The 23,204-nt window shown below is 52.5% G+C and overlaps 6 protein-coding genes across 6 annotated transcripts; 4 read left to right on the top strand and 2 right to left on the bottom strand.

Moving 5' to 3' along the window:
* Positions 1 to 15: 15 nt before the first annotated feature.
* Positions 16 to 1,747, top strand: Asppvi_007912 (amidohydrolase; the record flags this gene model as incomplete). Its single annotated transcript, XM_043303795.1, has 2 exons — positions 16 to 224; positions 316 to 1,747. The coding sequence occupies 2 exons, from the start codon at positions 16 to 18 to the stop codon at positions 1,745 to 1,747; spliced, it is 1,641 nt and encodes a 546-aa protein (XP_043159730.1).
* Positions 1,748 to 1,799: 52 nt separating this feature from the next.
* Asppvi_007911 (putative aminotransferase family protein (LolT)) lies at positions 1,800 to 3,254 on the bottom strand (the record flags this gene model as incomplete). Its single annotated transcript, XM_043303794.1, has 3 exons — positions 1,800 to 2,484; positions 2,532 to 3,123; positions 3,173 to 3,254. The coding sequence occupies 3 exons, from the start codon at positions 3,252 to 3,254 to the stop codon at positions 1,800 to 1,802; spliced, it is 1,359 nt and encodes a 452-aa protein (XP_043159729.1).
* Positions 3,255 to 3,820: 566 nt separating this feature from the next.
* Asppvi_007910 (uncharacterized protein) lies at positions 3,821 to 8,740 on the bottom strand (the record flags this gene model as incomplete). The annotated part of the gene is made up of 5 exons (XM_043303793.1): positions 3,821 to 4,128; positions 4,190 to 6,424; positions 6,482 to 7,979; positions 8,071 to 8,500; positions 8,643 to 8,740. 5 exons carry the CDS (start codon positions 8,738 to 8,740, stop codon positions 3,821 to 3,823), a joined length of 4,569 nt encoding a protein of 1,522 aa, XP_043159728.1.
* A 1,384-nt stretch (positions 8,741 to 10,124) lies between these two features.
* Positions 10,125 to 10,502, top strand: Asppvi_007909 (uncharacterized protein; the record flags this gene model as incomplete). The annotated part of the gene is made up of 1 exon (XM_043303792.1): positions 10,125 to 10,502. The coding sequence occupies one exon, from the start codon at positions 10,125 to 10,127 to the stop codon at positions 10,500 to 10,502; it is 378 nt and encodes a 125-aa protein (XP_043159727.1).
* Positions 10,503 to 11,462: 960 nt separating this feature from the next.
* Asppvi_007908 (putative alcohol dehydrogenase) lies at positions 11,463 to 12,611 on the top strand (the record flags this gene model as incomplete). The annotated part of the gene is made up of 2 exons (XM_043303791.1): positions 11,463 to 12,263; positions 12,315 to 12,611. The coding sequence occupies 2 exons, from the start codon at positions 11,463 to 11,465 to the stop codon at positions 12,609 to 12,611; spliced, it is 1,098 nt and encodes a 365-aa protein (XP_043159726.1).
* Positions 12,612 to 12,954: 343 nt separating this feature from the next.
* On the top strand, positions 12,955 to 14,135 carry Asppvi_007907 (uncharacterized protein; the record flags this gene model as incomplete). The annotated part of the gene is made up of 5 exons (XM_043303790.1): positions 12,955 to 13,053; positions 13,106 to 13,474; positions 13,523 to 13,562; positions 13,843 to 13,916; positions 14,016 to 14,135. The coding sequence occupies 5 exons, from the start codon at positions 12,955 to 12,957 to the stop codon at positions 14,133 to 14,135; spliced, it is 702 nt and encodes a 233-aa protein (XP_043159725.1).
* Positions 14,136 to 23,204: the final 9,069 nt, after the last annotated feature.

Raw genomic sequence — 23,204 nt, 5'->3', positions numbered from 1 at the left:
ATCTTCCCCCTCAAAATGAAAACCGTCTTCACCAATGGCCTCATCGTCCGAGGCAACGGGAGCACGCACTCCGAGCCCGTGCTGGGCTGCATGGTCGTCGAGGACGACAAGATATCATACATAGGCGCCGAAACCGACTTGCTCGTCGCACAAGCAAAACAAGCACCAGGTGTCGAGATCGTAGACCTGCAACGGCGAACCGTCATCCCGGGGTTCATCGACGGGTATGTCATGTCCACCCGTTCACATTTCTGATCTACTATAAGAAATGCGCCGCTACGGAACGCTCCGCCCCGCAGCTAACAAAAGATCAAGACACATGCACCTCCTCCTCTTCGGCGCGGGGCTCTCCAAAATCGACCTCGGGCACTGCAAATCCCTCTCCGACATCCGCGATACCATCAAGACCGCCGCAGCGCAGCGCCCGCACGCCCCCCGCCTCTTCTGCCGCGGCTGGATGCACGCCATGACAGACGGGCAGGCGCTGGCCAGCATGCTCGACGACCTCGACCCGCGGCCTATCTTCATCGACTCGAAGGACCTGCACAGCGCGTGGTGCAATACCGCCGCGCTGCGCGAGCTAGGCGTCGCGGACACGCCCGATCCCGCGGGCGGGATCATCCACCGCGGCCCGGACGGCACGCCTAGCGGGTTACTGTCCGAGGCAGCGGCGGTGAATATCGTGTGGCCGCATGTGGCGCGGGTTGCGACGGCGGAGGAGAAGATGGGGTTTGTGCGGAGTGCGGTGGCCGCGTACAATGCGGCGGGATATACGGGGGTGGTGGAGATGGCGACGGACGAGAACGTGTGGGGGACGATGCTGGCGCTGCGGGAGCGCGAGCAGGTGTCGCTGCGGCTGGCGGCGCATTGGATCATCACGCCGGCGGCGACGGTGGACGAGTGTCTGGCGCAGGTGGACCGCGCGATCGAGMTGCATGGCGTGTACAATGCGCGCTCGTCGCCGGATTTCCGCATCGCGGGGATCAAAGTGATTTGCGATGGGGTGGTGGATGCGTGCACGGCCGCGCTGCTGCAGCCGTATGCTGCAGCTGCTACGGCCGCTGACACTAAGGGTCAAGTGAACTGCGAGCCGCTGTGGCCGGTCGACATGCTGCGTGCCGTAGTGGCCAAGGCGGACGCAGCGGGCTTGCAGTGCGCGCTGCATGCGATCGGCGATGCGACGGTGCGGCTGGCGATCGACACGCTGGCGGCGGTGGGCACGCCCGGCCGGCGGCATCGCATTGAGCATCTGGAGCTGACGGCACCCGAGGACGCGGCGCGGCTGGGCCAGCTGGGGATCACGGCCTCGGTGCAGCCGGTGCATGCGGACCCGGCGATCCTGCGTGCGTGGCCACGGCTGCTGGGTGAGGAGCGGTGCGCGCGCGCTTTTGCCTATGCCGAGTTTGCAGCCCACGCAGCGCCGCTGGCCATTGGGACGGACTCGCCGACGGCGCCGCATCTGCCGCTGAGGAATCTGTATACGGCGACGACGCGGCGGTCGGCGCGGGAGCCGGACTCAACAGCCACGGTGAACCCACAGTTCAAGCTGTCGCTGCTGCAGGCGGTTTCGGCGGCGACGGCCGGCTCGGCGTACTCTTGCTTTGCGGACGGGTTCACGGGCAGTCTGGAGGTCGGGAAGAAGGCGGATTTTGCGGTCGTCGAAATGGAGTGGGAGGCCGAGAAGCTGCTCGAGGCCACGGTGTGCGAGACATACTTTGATGGACGGAGGGTGTACAGCCGTTCCTGACGCAGCAGTTCATCTAGATATACCTAAAAAGTATATACACACGTAGGAAATATCACAACTTTGGCTCGGCATACTTCCTCACCACCTTGTTGCATAGCTCCCCTAGCACACCCGCAAGCCACTCGAAATCGCTCTTCTCCAGGTAAACCTGCGCACTCAGCCGGGTCCACAGCCACCCGCCATGCACAAACACAGGCACAAAGGTCCCATAGTCCCGCGCCAGCGCCTTCTGCATCTCCCCAGCGACCTCCCCGACCTGCGCAGCCTGCAGCGTCAATCGAGCCGTGGCCGTCTTCGGATCCTGCTCACCACCAGACACGGCAAACGGCAGCCGCACGGTCGCCATGGCACAGCGCCGGAGCTGGCTGACCTCTCCGGGCTTCAAGTCGGGCTCCTGCATCACATCCGTGCCCAGCGCCGCGGCAACAATGTCCCCGGCCTCCCGCGCCAACTTCTCCAGGTACGCGTAGATGCGGTCCTCGCCGCCGCAGACCTGGGAGCGGAATTTCAGCGCCGCAGGCACACACAGGTACGCCGTGTCGTCGGTGGTCGCGACGAACTCGAAGAGCCCCTCGAAGGCGGACTTGCCCGAGTTGCTGCGCATGAGCGAGGGCGCGGTGGCGGGGGAGTCCGGAGATGGAATGAAGCCCCAGGAGGTGGGAAGAGTAGTCCGGAGGAAATGTTGGTTGCGAACGGGGACGTAGAGGATGGCGCTGCCCCGGGGGGTATACAGCCACCTAATCATGTCAGGAACAAGTCAAGATAAAATCCCGAGAAAACTCACTTGTGACAATTACTCGTGAAGAAATCCGGCTGCAAAGCCCCCAGATCCAGGGGAATCTGGCCAATGCCATGCGCCCCGTCCACAACACTCAAGATGCCCTCGGCGCGACACGCCTCGATCAACCGCTCAAACGGGAACCGCACACCAGGCATACTGACGATCGTATCAAACACCGCAACACGAACCTTCAATCCCTCCGCCTTAGCCTTGGCCACGACCTCGAGGAACTTCCGCACAAGCTCGTCATGGCTGATGGGGAGCTTGTATTGGACCTTCCGCACCTGCAGCGGCGTGGTCTCACAGAGCGAGACAAGGGTCTTCTCTACAGCGCCGTAGACGGTGTCAAAATACACCAGCACGTCGCCCTGTTCGAAAACGAGGTTGCGCAGGACGGTGTTGACGCCCGTCGAGGCATTCTTGACGAACACGCACTCGTTGGTGGGCACATTCAGCAGCGCGGCCACGGCGCGGCGGGATTCGTCTATCAGTTGCGGCTGGATGTGCCGGATGAACGGGTCCGGACGGGCCTCGATTTGAGACTGGAATTGTCGCAGAGCTGTTTGCACTGAAACGGGATATGTGCCGAACGAGCCTGTGGGGTGTTAGCCCAGGTCAATGGAATTTGTGCCGAGGGGACCTGCCATGGTTGAGATTTTTGTAGTCGGGGTCAAACAGAAAGTGAGTTTTTGCCATAGAGGCACCAAAGGGCGCAGGAGCAGACATTATGTTTAGGAAAGAATCTCTATGGTTGTTCTGACTCTCAATTGAGATAATTGAAAGGAATGGCCGACAACAGCGGGGGATAAAGACAAGATAAACGACTCCGTACGAATACGAAGACTCACCCGTGAGTCATCCACACCCCACGCCCTATGGACGCCACGAGATAGATAGTTACAGTAGTACAGTAGTACACCGACTCTTGCACTGACAAATTAGTTCAGCTCAGTTGATAAGATCAGTTACCATGAAGTGTGTGTCTGCGGCAGCACAATTGTGGTACTGCGGATATCGTCGGATCTTGAGCATCACCACCCAGACATACTCGTACTGCGGACACTGTCAATGAGAAACTCTAACAAGTGCCACAGGATGCACTTGGCTCAATTGATAGAGAGGTATTGACGATTTATCCCAATAGATTACACGAGCAAAAGACAAGCCCAGCCGCGGACCACGTGTCATACCCAAATAGGCCATAGATCTCATATCTACACACAGGAACAACAGGAATACTGAGTCCGTCAAGTATTCTCAACATCACACAGGCCATCCTACAGGTTCATCATTCACCGCTTGCCCTTCTTACGGGGGGCCACCACCTTGAACGCTGCGTTGGTGCTCTCTTCTTCGCGGTGCGCATTGGACGACCCCTTCTTGGCCACTTCACTCCATCCGCCTCCGGCAGCGTTCTTCTGGTCCGCAAGGGCGCTGGGTGCCACCGGGTCAACAATGCCCTTGTCCGCTAGCTTGCGACGGCGAATGAACTCCTCCGCAAATCGCCGGCCATCCAGCGTCTGCGAGTTGGCATACACCGAGTCCGAGATGATCTCCGCCTCGGCGGGCAAGAAGAGCAATTGTTGCACGAAGTCATCCACTAAATCACATTAGTTGTTTGCTCAATCACAACCAATCACTCCCGTAGATGTAGAACTTACCATTGATATTGCTGTTCAGCCCCTTACCCAAAGACAACTTGGCCCATTTGGTAAACTCCTCCAGAGCGCGGTTGGCGTTTGATGGCGGGGCGCTACTGACGGCCACAGGTCGGGGAGTGGCAACGGGTACGGCCCGGGGCTTCGCGGGCGATGCGGCCAATGGAACATTACCGCTGGCAGCGCGGGGACCAGATGGTGCGGCAGGGGGAGGCTTAGGCTTGCCGCCGGCGCCCACGGTAGTCCAGGCACCAGAGCTGGCTGCAGGAACGGGGGTTGTCGAAGGGGCCTTGCTGGCAAGATCCGCATACCGCTTGCCGGTCGATGTCGCGGGTGGAGAAACAGCTGCGGTCTGAGCAGCGGCCGCGGCAGCCGCCAGGCGCTGCTTGCGGGCTTCCTCTTCCTTTTGGATCTGAGCAAGTGTCTTCTTCGCCGCAGCACCTGTGGTAGTGGTCTGGCCCTTGTTGTTCCAAACGGAACCGGTGGACGTCGGGGTAGCGGGAGATCCAGCACTGGCCCAGTTGGCGGTGGACGGAAGACCAGGGGCCTGCGCTTGCGCTTGGCTCAAACGCTCCTGCTCGGCAAGAAGCTGAGCACGACGAGCGGCAGCAGCCATCTCTTCCCTTTGAGCAGCATTGCGAGCCTCCGCCTCTTGAATTTCCTTCAACGAAGGTCCCTTGGGCAATTCGTTACCCCCTCTGGCCCAAGGCGCGATGGATGTGGTGGGAGCCTCGACAGGAGTCTGTGTCTGGGACCGCGAGTTCGCTACCAGGGACTCGGCCACATTCTGACGGTTGCGCTGTGCGGCAGGAGCGGGGAGCGGCGATGCAGAAGGTGGAGGGGCCATAACGCTGTCATCTTTGACTCCCCACACGGAATCGGCTTGAGATTGCTCATTCTGCTGTTGCTGCTCCTGTTGTTCCTGCTGCTGCTGTCTCTGAGCGGATGCAGCTTTCTGAACTTGTTGAGACAGAGTGAGCGGGGCTTCCTCGCCCGGAACGGTGCCCTGGTCAAGAGCGGAGCTGGCACCGGTCTTCTGAGGAGAACCAATGGGTGCAATTTCCGGCTGTTGGGAAGTCTCGGCAGCATGGTGGGAAGAAAGGCCCTCAGCACTCTGCATGCCGAAATCGCCCTCCTGCGCTCTCAGTGCATGAAACTGACGCAGCCGGTCTTCGCGGGCCTGCTGCTCGAAAAGGCTATCTCCCTGAGCGCTGTCAAACTGTTCTTGTTCCTGCTGCAGCCGGGCACGGTCTTGCAACATCGTGACTACCTGTTGGGAATGAAAGAGGTTGTCCGGCTGCCGAGCCGCAAAAGACGACGGGCTGCCAAAGGCGAACGGGTCCGGACGACTCATGTTTAAGCGATCAAGGAGAGGTGCAAGTTGATGCGGGCTATTGACCAGATCGGTTCCGACCATCTGCGGGCCCGGTCTCAATGGTGCTGCTGCATCGAAGAAACCGGCCACAGACTGGGGCTGCTGCTGCTGCATTGGGCCCTGAATCGGAGATGGCTGGAATCCAATCGGCGAAGCAATGCTGCCAAAGCTAGGCTGGCTGTGAAGACTGTGGGCGCTGGAATGATGCTGAAGTTGGGGCGGGATGCCAGGATGGACGGTGCCTTGCAACTGCATCTGCTTCATCATCGCCTGCTGCTGAGCGAGGTGCTCCTTCTGTCTGGCCATCAAATACTGTTCCTCTTGCTTCCTACGTTCCAGAGCGTTCTGCTGCTCGGCGGTCAAGGTGGTACCAAAACTCGGGAAACTGCCAGGGAAGGGAGGCTGCGCGGTACCGGTGGTGGCTCCCGTCCAAGGAGCAGCAGTGTTGGGGTCGGGTCCATGAGGGATTCCGATCTGAGGTACGAGGAATGGTTCTCGCGAGTTCCCAATGCGTCGCACCAGCTGTGCCAATGGTTCAAACTCCGGATCTTCGAGCTTCTTGATCTGCAGATCGGGACTGAAGAAGCCAGCCTTGAACCAGTCGTGCATCTCCAGCCCGGTCCATGGACCCTGGATGTTACCCTGAGGATCCCGGTAAATCCAGCGCATACGATCGGGCATCACCATGGTCCGCTGTTGAGCAGGAGGCACAGACCCAGCGTTGCTTCCGGACTGACCGGGAGTTTGACTCGGTTGTGGTGCTTCGGAAGCCATAGAGGCCGGAACGGAACCGATCGCAGAGACAGGAGTCTGGGACGTCGAGGTTGTCGTCGGCTGACCAGCTTTGTCTGCTTGTGAGACTTCTTCAAAAAAAAAGGTTAGTGTATGGAAAATTCATATATAGCATAGGTAAACCTTACCTTGATGGTGAGAACCATCGTCCAAAGCACCTTGTCTGACCTGATCTCCTTGCATCTGCTCCTGCATTGCGGGGGGGAATAGAGACCCTAGCTTGCTGGAGCGACCAATGCTGCCGGTGCCCGTAATGCCAGGGCTGAAGATGCCACCGCCTCCCAGGGTTGACAAACTAGGCGACTGGAGATCAGCCATGGTGCCGAAGATGGGATCGCCGAACCCGGTAGAGAAGGCGGACCTCTCTCGAGTAGGAGTCCCAACAGCGCCAGAAGACCAAGCCGAAGCGCCTCCAAGAGTAGGAAGACCGCCGAGAGCGCCGAGACCGGAAAAGCTGCGATTGCCTGCGGCACTGGAAGTCTGGCTACGGTCAATGGAAGGCAAATCCATTCCCGACCCTATTCTTCGCATCGAGCCAAATGGGCCGGACGTATCTCGAAGACCCGAGAGACCAGGGTGATGGGTGTTTTGAATGTCCGATCCGTCAGTCTCGACATCGTCAGCGTCGATCCGTTCGCCGTGCGGGCTTTGGTAAGGATTGGTGTTGGTGGGGCTAGTAGGCTCCTGGCCTTGGAGTAAGCTCGGCGTGGGGTTGCGAGAATTCTCGTGGCTCTGCATGAGCTCTCTGAAGCCCGGAATACTGGATGTCATTCCAAAGGCGGAGAAGCCTAGCTGGTCGGCGGTTTGAGACGGTGCGCTCGCGTCCTGAGATCCTCCAAGTGCAGCGCTTCCACTGCGAGTCTCCTCTGCAAACGGGTTGGTCTCACTGCGGCCAGTGCGCGTCTTGACAGCTTCCCCCCAAGGTGACTGCGAGCGTTTCTCCCCCTGGTCTTCGGCCAAACGTTCCAAGTTGCTGAGGGATGGCTTTTCCTTGATGGAGGCCGAAATATCCTCTGAGCTATCCTTGGAGAATAAGCCCTTAAGGCGACTTTCCCCGCGTACGCTTCCAAAGCCCGGTTTCTTCTCCGCGGTCGGAGTTTGAGAAGCGCTCGATCCCAGCGAGAAGGCTCCAAAGGCTCCCATCGGCGAGAAGCTAGCGCTTTGCGAAGCGGCGCCCCATGGAGAGCTTGGTGCCCCAGTCGCAGCAGCCGTAGGATTGGTAGCGCTCCGTTTCAGAGAACCGAACGGAGAGGCCACTTCTCCAGAGCTACCATCACGGGCAGGAGCTTCCTTATCCTTCTGATCCCACTTGGAGGTAGACGAAGGCTCGCGGAAATCGGTTTTGCGGCGTAGTAGAGACGGAGGCGGGGTTGCGGTAGACGGCTCGTCGCGGAAGAAACGGGAGCCACTGGTGGTAGGAGACATGGCGTTACTCACAGAATCGCCGGTCTCCCGACGCCTAGGGCCAGGGCGCGCGGAGCTGGGGGAAGAGGTGTTGTAGTTGTTCATGTGGCTCTGAGGATACGAAATGGATGACTTGCGTCCTCCAGTGGCAGCACCGGTATTCTCCTTGGTGGCACTGGTTGGCGGAGGCTTGAGCGGGGAGTTGACCGAAGCGGAAAATAACTACATTGTTCAGCACGGCACCTTCCAACATGGATCAAAGGGCGATCTTCAGGTGTTCAGAACCAAGGGGGCACACAAAGACAGGACCAACCTCTTTCTCATCATCAGTCATATCCACTAGGCCCAGAGGCTCAATCTGTCCGCCGTGATCCCAACAAATCTCAGGTCCCGAGGGATTATCCTTGGAATCCTCTCGCTTTCCCCATGCTCCGTTGGTGGGAGGAGTCTCCACGTGAGGGTTCCAGTCGGCGACAAAATAATCCGCAACATTTTTGCCTAGAGCACCCGACTCACGCTGAGCTTTGTAGAGACTCAACAGTTGTTCTTTGGAATAACGATTCTCCCCGGCCCCGTTGCGGAGTGCGCTGGATTGGTTTGAGGTCATGTGTGGGGGAGTATAAGCACCGACCGTCGGATGCGTAGCAGATGTAGTTTGAGGAATGTCTCGCGTTTGAGAAGGATTCGTTGCGACTGACGGACGGCGGAAAGTCTGTGTTGCTCCGTTCATGCGAGTTCGAGACCTGGGAAAGCAAGGGTATCAGTGTCAAAGAGAGTTTCAGGTTAGGTAAGGACACGTCCGCGGGGAGAGGGATAGAGAAGGAAAACATATGAAAATGTGTATTGGTAGCGAATGCTCAGAGGACATAAGACATGATTGCATACCATTCTCCACCGGCAGTTCCGTCACCTCTCCTGCTGGAAGCGTCCTGAGTATTGCCAGCAGCGGCCGAAGCAAAACTCGAAGGAAGTGGCGTAGGCATTATGGAAACAATGGCTGACTGATGAAGGTAAATCACCGGTTCAGCGAAGAAGAAGGAGYCAAGTCAAGACAAAACTCGATCGCGTGAGAGAGTTGGTTCTCAGTGTGTTCTGGTGGCGGATTGGGAAAGTTGAAGGGAACGTTTGCGTGGGTGAACGACGCACGACACGAGAGCAAAAGAGTAGGTAGCTAGAAGAAGACTAGTAGATCAGTAACCGACCGCAGAAGCTGTAACGAGATGCATTAGAGGCAACATCTGAGAAAGCTGTTGACACAAACCTTTCTCTTTTTAAAATGAGGGAGACTGTTTATTCCTTGGGGAAGAGGATAGAGCAAAAACGGGCAGACGATCCAGGTCAAGATCAGGACGATCGAGTTAAAGTCGCAGAGTCTCAAGGTGGAAGTTCCTGGCTGTGAAAAATGGACGAGGCGGCGGGCGAATGGCAGGCAGCGCGTGGAATTATCATACGGGCCTTCTAACTGTCTGGGGGCTTGGGCTGGTTTCGCTGCCAGCCACTTTACGCGGTTTTACCATACAGGGCATCCACAAACGCACAAAGAATGGGAACAGCCTTACAGGTACCTTACTTTTCCCTACCTAGGTCAGAAGCATCAAGTCACTTAGAAAACATTGAGAGGAGACGTGTCTGTAGGACAAGCGTGAGATCACAATTGACTCGTAAGTTTGTCATATGATATAGATGATTATGATTGATTAGATTTCATCTTAGGAACATCAGCGTCAAAGCTACAGCTATCTATCCACCAGCCTTGAATCGGCAGGGTAATCCTGTATGGCATGAGTAAACGACTTCCCATGGTGCGTAGGCATAGCCGCTCCAGACAAACCTACATTGCCCTACAGCCACGTCCATCGCACCACTGGTGCTGTCAAACGCCGCCTTTAATTTCTGTCTGTATGAACGTCTCAAGATGGCTGGGCTCCCATGAAGATGCAATATTTTGTTTGTTTGCTGGAACAAAGGGTTTGGAGGGGGAAGAGTGTATTTATGGGGCATCATTCTACTCAGATGCGAAGGGATGCAAGGTATGAAAGGCAAGGTGGATGGCATTTAACGGTCATACATCCAACATGCCTCACCATCACCAACCTCCGCGTCTGATGATGAAGCCTCAGGCACCGGTTATCCTCATGACAGAGTCTTTGTCTAGCAGCGACCATCAGTCAATGATGGCTATCAGGATTTGGCGCTCTGTTTGTCTGTTTGTCTGTCGCTGAAAGACTCCGTAGAATGGCCATCTCCTCAATATCCGTACCAGTCTGTATATATATCTCAAGCATGCTCCTAAGCCAAAGTGCAAATCTCTCCACCACAACACATTGGCTGTCCCCAAGATGAAGCAAGAAAGACCCTCTATGCCATATGCCTGGTACTGGCACGGCAAACCCCTTCGGACTGGTCTTGCCCAGGGAGAGAAAATCAGACCCGTCTGTACCGGATCATACATCCTCCAGACTTCCGACCACTGTGCGCCTGGTCGACCATGCTGTCCTCCAAATATCCAGGATAAACCGTCCTGTCCATGCGGACACGGACATGGACATGGTAGCAACACCGAAAGCCACCACTGGATCCCAGAGCCGCCGCAGCAGAACCCAAACTGCTGCTCTCCTGGAGTGCAACAACCAAGAAATTGCGGTCCTGAAGGCCAACAGGATCAGATCCCTCGCTGCTCTGCCCCGGCTTGCACCTGTCAAGACTGTCCATGCGACACTCTCCGCCCAGAGCCCTGCTCTCTAGACAGATACTGCACATGCACAGCCGAAAGCACCTGTCTCCCGGGAGATCCATGCTGCCAGACCCCGCAAGACATCCCATACCCAGCAACCAGATGTAAATTCTGCCCGCCCTCTKTYYYMMWKWKMSGSSRMYCACCGAGAACGAGGGACCATCATCCGTCTGCACCGGTAAAGTGTCAGCAGAGCTTCATGCGATTCGAGAGCTGTGACCGCTTCGATTGCTGCGAGGATACCTTCTTCAGCAAGTGCGAGTATTCCACCGAGGAGTCGATGGAGACGGGTCACGGCCAAGGTCACGACGCTGACTTTGAGACGAGGTCTTATCATCGGCGCCGTCCGCGGGTGAATCATCAGCTACATCGCAAGTGTTAGTTTGAATTCTGTCGCCATGATCTCCGCAGTGTCAGTGCAAAAGCGAAGGCGATTTGTGAGGTTGGCAAGCAATCCAGAAGCTATGCAGAGTCCTCCGTAAAGATTTAAGTAAATGAGTACCCCTGGTAATACACGGAGATAATTTGTCCAGATATGGAATGCTTAGTTCTAGCTTTCGTTAATCTATTCCTGGACTCGCACTTGTGTCACAGCGAGTGTCATATTGGTGTTTTGACAAGTAAACATTGGCTTATCCGAACCGAGGTTGTTCAAGATAGCTACTGTGTACCATCCACAAATTGATATTGTCATCATGCAAAATAAATATGTATCATCGCTTTGACAGCCTGACGGTGATACTCATTTCTCAATGTCAATTGGCTTCGCGCACACAATCACCCGCAACTCCGTGCAGCCTCGGTTATCGATAACGGCCGTCATCATCGTCATCCCCGCACGGATTACTGATCCTCGATGTGCGTTGGGGTAGAATTTCCATAGCTTAAATTACAAATTCTCTCTACTCATCGCTGTCAATTATACGTACTGAACTGCCAAAGACCTAATAGCCATTGTTATCACCGTCACAATGTCGAAAGCAATCTTCATGTCCCAAGTCGATGGCAAACCCGGCCAAGTCTACTACCCCCTCTCCGTCCAGACATTGCCTTTGCCGACACCCCAGGGGCGCGAGCTCCTGCTAAAAATGACTGCGGCCTCACTCAATCATCGTGATGTTTTCCTGCGGCAGCATTTATATCCCGGCGCCACTTTCGATGTTCCCCTCGGCGCTGACGGGGTGGGAGTGGTTGTCGGCACCGGCCCCGATGTGACAAATCCCGAACGGTGGCAGGGCAAGCGAGTGATTCTGAACCCTGGGACGGGTTGGAACGATTCTCCCGACGGACCGGAAGATCCCAAGGGCTATCGTATCATGGGTGGAACAAAGGTTTACAACAAGGGTACTCTGCAGGAATACCTCACCATTGAAGAGTCCGAGGTGGAAGAAGCTCCGGAGCATCTGTCGGATGCGGAAGCCGCTGCGTTGCCATTGACTGGATTGACGGGATGGCGAGCCTTGGTGGTCAAGGCGGGCGAAAGGAACTCTGGCAAAGGCGCGGCGGTCTTGATCACAGGGATTGGCGGCGGTGTTGCACTGATTGCTCTCCGTTTCGCAGTAGCAAGGGGTGCGGATGTCTATGTGACGAGTTCGAGCGAGGAGAAGATTCAAAAAGCCGTGGCATTGGGCGCGAGAGGTGGTGTGAGCTACAAGGAGGATGGATGGGAGAAGAAGCTTTTGGGTATGCTTCCCAGCGGCAAGCGGAACTTTGACGCCATCATCGATGGTGCAGGTGGTGACTCTGTCGAGAAGGCAACCAAGTTGCTCAAGGTATGATTGTTCAACTGAGTGCCCACCCTGAAGCCGGACTGACCAAGACAGGCTGGTGGTGTCCTCTCCGTTTATGGAATGACGGTGTCTCCAAAGATGCCTTTCCTGATGCAAGCTGTTTTGAAGAACATTGACGTCCGTGGGTCTACCATGGGCTCTCGTAAGGAGTTCAAAGAGATGGTTGATTTCGTGAAGGCGAACAAGATCCATCCAGTGGTTTCTCGCGTTGTGCAGACCGACTTGGGCGATACCGAGGGCCTTGACAGCTTATTCCAGGACATGAAAGAAGGAAAGCAATTCGGGAAGCTGGTAATCGAGTTCGGAAAGTCCTCAGGAAGCAAGCTATAATCTGGCTTCAGAAGTCTCTGACACGACTTCTCTAACTAGGTTAGAGCACGTCACTAAAAACATAGACGCGATATAGTACATAGCTCACGAATGATGATATTTAATAGTGCTTTCCATGCAGCAGGTGGCTGGTGGCTCTTTCCTTGATGACTCCGTCACAATCGCTGCACTATAGCTAGCAGGACACATCATACAGGCCTCAGAGTTCAGCAACGCACAAGCTCAGCGTACATGAGCGACGGACAATCATTCCTTTAGCAACAAATTATCTTGAACACAGTCTATTCATTCAATCCTTAGCATCTATCATAGTAAGAAGCCACTGAGCGCCGACCGAGTCACCATGAGTCTCAGACTCCGACCATACGAACCCAGCATGTCCCCCGATTTATCCATCTCCCAATCAACCTTGGACTCCGAGTCCCCTCTCTCATCAGTCGAGGTGAGCCGAGCCCTATGGATCCGGAATCACGAACTGACAATCTTCTTCGCAGAGATACTCCACAGCGCTGGACGCCCTGAACGCCAGCAACCATAACCTCGAATACAAGATCGCCAAGGTCCAAGCACGAAATCTGCGCCTCAAGCTCGACCTGATGAGACTCCAACGGCACATCACATCCTTCCATCACGATCTCCTGGCCACTTGGGAAGCCGACATCCTGACGAGCCTTATCGAGGTCGTTTACCAACGACAAAATCGGAAACTACACCGGGGGCACGACGTAGACCTAAGAAGGCTCGACCGGAAGGCTCTATCGACGATGTATACCACGGCAGCGGGGAGAATCGGCAGGAGGGCACTTAGGAGTCTGTTCGGTCTATCACAGCATTATTGGTTAGCATTGCAGAAGTACGAGGAGGTGCGTGGACTCAGTATCGGATGTCTGTTGCTCTATCTGACTGAGTAGATTGCGCATCTGCGAAGTACGAGTCCTTCTCGTACAGAGGGTACGTTTGCTCGATGGTTGATTTCGGAAAGAGAGAAGAATCCTAAACGGGCGGGTTTCTGGGCCAGATTGTTTCCTGTCTGTTATGGTAGGACTGTGGAAGAGAGCTCGAGGATGGTGTGAGGGTGGTTCTGGGGGTGAATAGGAGGATAGAGGGTGTAGCTGATGTGGATGAGTCTTTCCTTTTGACGCGGTAGATAGAGAGTATTGCTATGTCTATTTACAGGCTCTATTGGGTTGCTTTGATTCTCAGCGTGATGTCTACGATGACTCGCCGTTAGGAGTCGAACCAGATTATGGTGAGCGTGGCAGGGTGGAGTCAAGCTCTTCTAAAGGACTGTCCAAAGCCCAGGCAGTAGGATAATCTGCAAAACTACGACTTGTAGACGGTTGTGAGTAGTTGTAGTAGTATATTCTCAACAATTCGAAATAGTTTTACTATCATCCATTCCAGAGCCCGAAGACCAGCTTGCTGAAATCATACAACTGCCAGGCAGCACATGCTGAAAAACCTGGGAAGATTCTCGCTGGAAACACCCCCTGGGACCCCATCTTCTACGCACTCAAGCCGTGAGCGACAGGGAATTGACGGACAGCCTGCTATTCTGGGCAGGCAAATGTGAAACTAGTGCATGGCGGTTGGACCTTGCAAACTCCATCCATTCGCCGATTGCCAAATCACCATTCATGCTCCCCGAATGTTGAGGAAGATGGTCCGTGGCTATTGAGTGTGGTGTGAATGAGCCTGATCCCTGATATGTTATTCTGACGCTATTCTGTCTCAAGTGTCTCTTGCTAGTTGGTCGCTGGATAATCGGTGTCGCCGTTCAGGTACCGTTGTGGGCTTGTAGTTCGGGTAAAACCTGGTGGATAGAGTACGTCACTGTAGGTATCTCTGTCTCATTGTCCGCAGTGCAGTCAGCACTATAAGTGAGGTACTTGAAATACACCACAGGAGATGTCCGGCAGATGGCTCCATATTGCCGAGGTGGCTGGCTGTATATCTGGCCGAAAATAAACTGAACAAATCGACAGAGATGGTGTTGACGCTGAATAAACCCAATCGACCAATGAAGACATGTAGACGAGCCATGGATGCAAATTGTAGACAAATGGCTACCATAAACCGGACGTGGTTGAGACTGGCGTGGTACGCGGGCTTTATTTAGTATACACGACTCAGACATTGTGTCGTTAGCGGCAGGGTGATACTATTCGTAGACATGGACACTGGACACCTAAGATGCGGTAAGCTTCGAATCAGCTACACATGACAGTGCAGCGACATAGTTGGCAGTAGATAGAGCAGGACCTATCTTATTTCGATTCTGCTGCTCTGATGAAGTGTGATTAGAAATACCACATTGTGGTGGTTACTGTGCTCGAACATGCATTTCTCATCTGGCGGACGTGGTGGGCACTGCCTGTCTGCCTGGGCAGCCCGACGAAGCATCTGAGCACAATAATCGTCACTCGTTCTCAACAATCAACATGCAGCAAAGATACAGAGCAGGATTGCATCTGCAGATTCTTATCCAAGTGAAGTCCCCAAACTCTGACTGATCGGGCCATCGGGCCACTTCAAAGTCCGTTAACCGGATCGTGACGATAAATATGAAGTCATGCAGGTGAAGTAAGGCCTTGTCTTCTCAGCCATCCCACCGGAGTTATTATCGGACAGCTTTCCGTGGGTGAGATCGACGGTCGGCTTTGCTTTGGATGGGTGGCTATGCCTCATTGCTAGGAGTCAGTAAGCGGGAAAGGTGAAACATTTTCTGTTTTCGATTAGGGTTTGGCGAAGATCAGACACCAGGTGCCGTGGAAACATTTGGGACGGCGTTCCTGATTTTGTGATGAGATGGAAGGAATCAAGTCAAAAGTTTGGAAAATAGATAGCCTGATAGCATCATCAGATGTATGCCAACGTCAGCGTCAACTCAACGCAACGCAACGAGTTGTTGGATCGTTAGATTAACCAACCTTAGGAGTTAGGCAAGCCAGGAGTAACCACACTATCGAGTTCTTGTTCCATTTCCCCTGGCTATCTGCCCTCTAGATAATTTCCAAGCTTCGACTATCATCAACCTGCCATGCTCCTGCATTAGTCCAGATACTCCAGACTTGCACCTGCACCAGCACTTGTTTGCAGTCTTCTGGTAAGTCCTTGGTTTCTAACCCGTGCTTGGCACTTAACGGGGTCCTGAGCGCAACTATACTCCGTCGTAATGCACGAATAGTTCGGAACTTTACAGTAGTCTAGGCAAGCCGTTGTTATATCTCTAATTAGTGACTCGGCACAGAAGACTACACCCGCATTGTATATTATGAGACCGCAGGTAAGGGTTCAGTTCCTACTGGCCTCATTTCGGATCGTGGTGATTAGGTGCCGAAGCAAGGATCCAGGGTACGCTGGCGGGGCATGCGTGCTGGAGATTTGCCTGAAGCCTGAAGGACACCTGCGTCTCCGACGGGGATGCAAAACTGTATTCCAATCCTTCCTTGCGAATTGCGCCTCCTGCAATCCCCTTTCATCTATTCAGAACCGGCTAAATATGAATCTTCGAAGTTTGGTAGGGGACAATTCTGCCATGGAAGAATCCCACACACGGGTGATAGGTGGTCTTGGCGGAGTGATTCTACTGAAACAGTTTGTAACGTTTTCACATTATTGGTTAGGGCACTCTGCGCTATTAACGGGTTGATAGCATTTAAGAGTTAGTCTACTGGTTTAACTTCTTATTGTTGATCAGCAAGTAAGCTCGTCCTTTAGTCCCACGGTTGAGCTTGATGGGGGTGGTCTCATGGTTAGTCTGGTACCGATCTCTACTATTCGGCCGGCGCATGTTCCTTCACTTGTGTAGACTAGTCTAGTCGTACATKGCGTTGCGAGGCATAAGCTGGAGGATTTCCATTTTTGAGAGCTGCTTGGGTGCCGCAAGGGTTCGCAAGAATAACCAGATTAGGGAAGTGATGCTCTACCCCTACCACTATCATCTACAAAGTAGAGCAGCAGCAAAAGTCAGTTCCTATTACTTTACTGTGTCGCTGCAAATGCAGTAGTCTACAAATTAAAGTACCGACTGATACTGCTGGGATATTCCCAGGGGGTTCTTGGATGAGCACCTAAGATCAGATACCCCATACAGAGCACTCCGTAGTAATCACAATTAGATTAGGGCACTACACTACAGCATTCCATGGATCATCCGTGCTCCCAGGACCAAATCTCTCCAACAACGTGGCTCTTGAACCTGAAGGAACACCGTCATCGGCAAATCAGAGGCGCTGTCCTGACTCGGCCCCGAGGCCTGTCAGAGGATGATTAGATATTATTAGATAACCATGGTGAAGGCAACGGAATCAACGGTGTCCCCGAGGGTCCGACAGAAAACGAACCGCTGCTAAAGTTTAGTGCCTGAACCAAGGTTAGAGGTTGATGGTTGGACCCAAGTAGCTAGTAGTACGGAGTAGTTGTCTAGGGATTCATCATAGGAATCGGAACTAGACGAAACGGATTTCCCCGAACATTCGCCGATATATACTGTTTGCTTGGTTTCACGCGAGAAAGAAAAGGGTACAAGAACCGATCATCAACAACGTCACTCAATAATAAAGCCGACGGGACTCGGTAAATTCAGCTACATTTTTGGGGAGGTCGTATTCGTATGTTTACCTAACTTTAAGGTTTCTATAGCCTATGCTACCCTGGAGAGTACCTACTACCATAAGGTCCAAGTGACCCAAAATCGTCTGTTATTCGAGTATTGATCGATCGCCGATACGATGACAAGAGCCTTATGAATAAGGTAACTATTTCGGATTAGGAACCTGTAAGCTTCTACGGAGTGAATTCCGCTCTGTAATCCCTACCCGTCCCTCTCAATCTCGGCCACGGCCTGAGCCGAACATAAGCCGGATCCGAGAATCCTCGAGGATTGTCAATTGTCATCCACAGAGAAATAGGCACTCGCTTCAAGCTCGAGAGACAAGAATATTCGGATCCGTATCTCCCGGCGGGATAACACTGAAAGGACTTCGCTGATCGATGATCATACTTGGGGCCGAGGCCCCACTTTCAGTCGCCGAAGTATTTCGGGTGCAAAAGCGAGAGTTAGCCCTATTCGAATAACAATAGTCTTAAGGTACCGAGTTCTCCGTACGGAGTAATAACCACTTCGACCTCGGTGAAGGAGCAGCGGTAAAGCCTCTTCCGTGCTTCAGCTAGCCTTCGAGATTGGACGGTACCGAATCCTCGTACTAGTACTATTAGTTGATCAACTTCTTTCAGCTCTAGCGATATTTGGTGAATGGTGCGGCGGTGGACGCTTCGAAACAGGTTCTAGTCATTTGCTACTTGTGGTGTTAGACTGTCCACACAAAGTTTCCCGCCCAGTTCAGTTATTTCCCGTGAGGGACAGAGGGACAAGAAAGGGACTCCGGGGCAAGAGATTGGCAAGGTCCCAAGGTTGGAAGATCGTTTGGGATCTGCGGTTCTTCTTTTCTTTTCTTTTCTTTTTTTTTTTTTTCCTTTTTTCCGCCCCAATCCCTTCTCCCGTCTCTCTCCCAGCGCCAGGACTCTCAGGTACCTCACTCTAGCATGAGTCGATCTCGAGAGGGGGGTCATCTCATGGTGACTTCATTGTTAGCAGCACTTCGGAGTTTCCCTGCAAGAGAGCCAGACCTCCCTAAGTCCCGCGGACAATTGCCTAACTGTAGCTACTCCGTAGGCTACCTACCTCTTTGTTTACAAGTAACTATACCAAGGTTGATGTGTCAGCCACTGTATCACCTTCTAACTATCAAGGCCTCCTGCACCTGGTGAGCAACGTCATACTTGGTCCTTCCCCTTCTTTGGCTATTGACTTGGATCTCTGAGCAGGGAAAAGAATTTTTGATGGTCGCGCTTTGCTGTCAAAGTGTCAACGTCGATGATTCTTCCCGTCCAAAGATAGACTGAGGCTTAGTCAATAAGGTAACAGTGCAGAGTTGCTTTCGCTCCTTCCATCGTGCCACTTCGGACGATTGTCAGCAAATCATTGTCGAAGCCATCCGTCTTTGAAAGGGGACGGGTTCGACCTGGAGGCCCCGGTCAGTGGGGTGATCCACCCTAGCCCTTTCTGTCCAATAGGAAACATTAGACCTTGCATAGTCGAAAACCCATGCAAGGTTTGCTATGTTTAGCAGCTGGTTAGATCGGCCGCTACATCCGCGTTTTTCCCGATTTGGTCCCTACACTTCCTCCATCTGGTCAAGTGAGGTCATTACGTGCCCTAGCACAGGAGTATGACCATTGAGCTGCGGTGACAGCTATCTATGATGTAGAGAGCTACAGCGACAGCGGTGAATATTGCAGTCACTCAGAGTTAGTAGTAGTAAACACTTCAAGTCTCTTTAACCGGGCCACCTTGCGTGCTATGATCGCACAAGCCTGTCCCTGTATGCATTTGTCCCAAAATGACTGCTAGTAGACAGCTGCTTTCCACGCACAGGATGCAGGGAGCCAACTGACGAGAAGGAAGAAACTGGCTACCTTTGCATGTGCAGAACAACCCAAATATGAGCCATGTGAGTCATCAACCTGACTGGTCCTGACAGTGCACGCTCGTGTTGAAAGCTCATGGCATAGGCCGACTTTGGCAAAAGACAAATAAACTTTGGCAGAAACCCGTCCTCAGTGGAAGATATTATTAGGTCACAAGAAGGCACTCGCTTGCCAAATCCCATGACAACAACGCCGTTAGGACGGGTAACTTGCTTGCGGAGAGTAATAGTGTAACGTCGCTGCTGTCATGAATTCGAGGTTTGGAAGTCTTTTTTGTTGATTGAATCCAACCGTAGAACATCTTATTCATGGCGCAGATGTCTTGTGGGGCGAATAAGAGCGAACCAACGTCGATAAGATATCCTCATACGATAATGTTAAGATTTCTGTCGTCACTCAAGGTCACCTCTCGAAAAAACAATCCCCATTCCGCGGAAGTGTAGAACGGCATGACCGTTGCTCCATCCAAGAGGTGAAGAACCTAGTGCTTGCTTGGTACCTAGGAAGAGTACGGAGTAGGTGTATCAGATGGTACCCAGAGGGCCAGGAAACACAGAAAATGATTTAAGTCCATCCATGCATCGCGTTAGTCACCATCTGTCAGCCATGCGGTTTTTATCTCAGGCCGCCTAAGTACGGAAGATGCCAAAATAGGCAAGGACAGCGTCTGGAGTCCTGTTTGAGGGGTCCAAAATAAGGAATCGCTTCAAAGAAGGGTTCCATCTGGGCACTGGGGCAGGTGATATCACTTCTTGATATTGGCGAGAGTCCAGAGGTGGAGACCCTTTCACATACAGTCCATACGGCCGATACCAGTGAAGTAATAATAGTCTAATAATATGCTGCGGGCTTTGGGTGCTCGATCGAAGTCAAAACTACGGCAAAGCACCGGTATTATTCCGTGGTTCGGGAGAATGGGTTTACACATGGAGTTTATCCTACCTGGAGACCGGAATACAGAAATCGAGTTAGTTTGACCAAGGATTTCGGTAAAGATCTCCAGAGTGTTGATCTTATTGGATAAAACAACGTGCAGACGAATTGGCCATTCTTCGACCACGAGGCCGAAAGAAGAGGTTGAGAGGAGAAATTATTGGAAACAGTTGGGAAAGCAAAGAAGAGGCTGTGCAGTCACCAGATACTACCTTACCCTACCTTAGTTAGGTCTTTAGTGGGAACTACCTAGTCGTACTAACCACGGAGCTGTCCTTTCCTAAAAGGTCCTGGCCATTCAGGCAGACCTTTTTTTACTTTTCTTGCTGGATACCCTACTGTATTGGTGGATACTAGCTCTACCTCGGGCGGTAACGGCAGAGAACAAAAAGAACCCGCAATACAAACTCCACCCAGCATCATCGATTTATCCAGCAGTATCCGTATTCCTGTTACTCGACGTCTCTTGGATTCCTTAGCCCTCTTGGTATGGTTAGAATCTATGTTGACTTAATGAAGGAGCAAGTGCTCGGTATCAAGTGGGTATAGAGTACAGTAATCCTTCAGTCCTAACACCAACCACGCATTTCCCTCGTTCCCCCACCGTCCTTCTGCAGCCTTCTTGAATCGGCCCCATGCTTCCTGGGAGGATCCACTCCTTACCAGGCGGCGGCGTGGACCGATTGAACGGTGGCTTTCCCCAAGGGCCCAAAACAGTACTCCGTATGCTTTTCCTTTGCCAGGGCTCATTGCTCAGTGGCTACTTCATCCACTCACGCTTGCTTGTCGCAAATAGATGCGAGTTGAAAGTAACAGGACTGTAATATCCATCCCAACATCTGTACAAGCTGCAGACAGATGAAGTACTCAAGTACTCCGTACTCCTAGTCTAATGATTCATCATCATTGTGTTATAACTCGCTCCTCGCCTTTTTTCGCAACATTCTAATAACTTCCGACCTATACTGCGTAGATTAATATTAATATCGATTTCAATATCTTTTTGCCTAACAGCTCCAAGCTAACTCGTTCCAGAAAGAACACCTCCACTTTTTTCCTCTCTTGAGTCTTTAATAGAGTACTAAAACAAGGAAAATTTGATACTGGATAGGAACGGAAATAGGGAACCTGGGCCTCCCATTCTGTTTCTGTATGGCTCTCCGAATCAGCGGACACTATGGGTTTTGATGGTGGAAATGGCAGAAGATGTTATTATTATCGTCCTATTGATTATTGTCATCATTATCTTATTATTATTAGAATCTGTTCTTACTACTGAGTGGAAGCATTAACGGCTCACTGTTCAGCTGGAGCTGTGGAATCCATATCCAGTTGAACAGAACAAAAGCTCTTTCGGCCAACCAGTCATTAAGTTAGGCTGTCTTCGGAATACACTCCGTATAATTATTGTGATTGGGTAATAGAATAGACTGGAGCCGGGTATCATGCTCACACGAGTTAAGTTCGTCGCCTCGCGTAAAAAGGGAAAAAAAAACAAATAAGGGAAAAAAAAGAATCATGCTGCTGGGAAGAAATTCGTGGTACGTACCGTGGTATTCAGGACCCTTGTACCACAACTGCTAGGCAGGTACTAACTTAAGGTACCTTGCTAAAGAAACCACTTACTACTTCGAGTGCTAGATAGGTACCTAGTAGGGCATCCGCCCACTTCCAGCACCACCAGCAAACCGTACTTTGCAGGACCTTAGGACTAAAAAAGATCTAGTGATGAAAACTAGATAAAAAAGCTACTCCATATCTATCTACTAGTCTATTCCTTTAGATAAGTTCCTTGACACCGGTGCGTTGTGCATCCCCCGCCACACTGCCCTAGCAAGTACTCCAAGTCACCATCCCATMAATCAGGCTGTCTAGTCTACCTACTACGCTTCTTACCACCACAGCCTCGGTCTTAAAAAAGGAAGGGGGTGAGAAAATCAAGAGAAGCAATAATCTTATATCTCTCGTCATCTCGTACTCCTACTTCTACCTCTCTTACCTCTTCCTCCATACATCTATCTTACTTTCCCCCTCCCCCCCGGACCTTCTTGAGATGGCAGCTTGAGGAATTTCGATTCTTCTTACTTTCGCTTTATTACATTCGCTCATCACACGTTCGCCATCACGCTCGCTTGTTATTTGCGCAAGGTTATTATTACGTTCGCTATATTTGTCGGCTGGAGAGAGAGAGAGAGAGAGAGAGAAAAGACGACAACGTCGGTGGATCGATTTATTCAATATTCAATATACCCTATAATAGTTAATCGCATCGCTCGCGAGTATCACGCCCTCGTTGATTGTGTCGACCACCTTCACCTCCATCTGGGCCCGAATCGACTTTATTGCACTTTCTAGGGAAATTCAAGGGAGGACCAAATCAATATTGACGGGCCATTATTACCATCTCTTCCGCTTGAACTACCTACCAGTCCCGTGCGTTTGTTCGGTTTCGATTCGCAGTTGACTGTAGAAACGACTCACCCCGCAAAGCCGTTTGCCTAAGAGATCATCTGGTTACTCTTTTGGACTTGATCTCCTTTCCAGCAATATCATCCCTTTCGGCTTCATCTGCGCCCTGAAATCAATATCAAAGTGGGACTCAGCTTGTCCCAATTTCCTGCCCGCAGCAACGTCGTTCAGGAGGTGGTGGTGATTCTGGACCCTACTCGTCTTGGACAGGTGTCTCGGTTGAAAGCACCACTTCTTTCCCAAAAAGCAGAGATTATCTCAAACCTGGGCCCCTTTTGGGAAGCGAGAGAGTCTCTTGGAAGTGACAGGGACTCGTTAATTTGACAAGGTTAGCATCCCCTCCTCCCTTCGCCACTGCGCTGCCGGTGCCTTGCATCAAAATCAGTCCCCTTTCGCGTCCCCTTTTGCCTTCCTCCACTCCTTGCTTCATCCAGGTCGTGCCTCTGGTGCACCAGGCCATTAGGAAAATTAGGATTCGTGTTAATTCAGCATGCGCTTGTCATAATTTCCCCGTGAACCTTGTGTGTTTGTTGTTGACATTGTTAGGGCGTAGGTCATTTCGTCAGTCGTTTCGGTGGACCTTAGATTTTGCATATTAGCTGTCAAGTTGCCTCAGGTGTGACCTGGTTAGATCTTCTGTTGTTCTTTATCTCACTCGGTAAGTCTTACTAGTCTATGCAGAAAGCCGGCCCTCTTTTC

Source organism: Aspergillus pseudoviridinutans (genome assembly GCF_018340605.1).
Source record: "Aspergillus pseudoviridinutans IFM 55266 DNA, scaffold_5, whole genome shotgun sequence".
Taxonomy (NCBI): domain Eukaryota; kingdom Fungi; phylum Ascomycota; class Eurotiomycetes; order Eurotiales; family Aspergillaceae; genus Aspergillus; species Aspergillus pseudoviridinutans.
The sequence above is the reverse complement of the archived record's forward strand: the minus strand, read 5'-3'. Positions and strand labels throughout refer to the sequence as shown.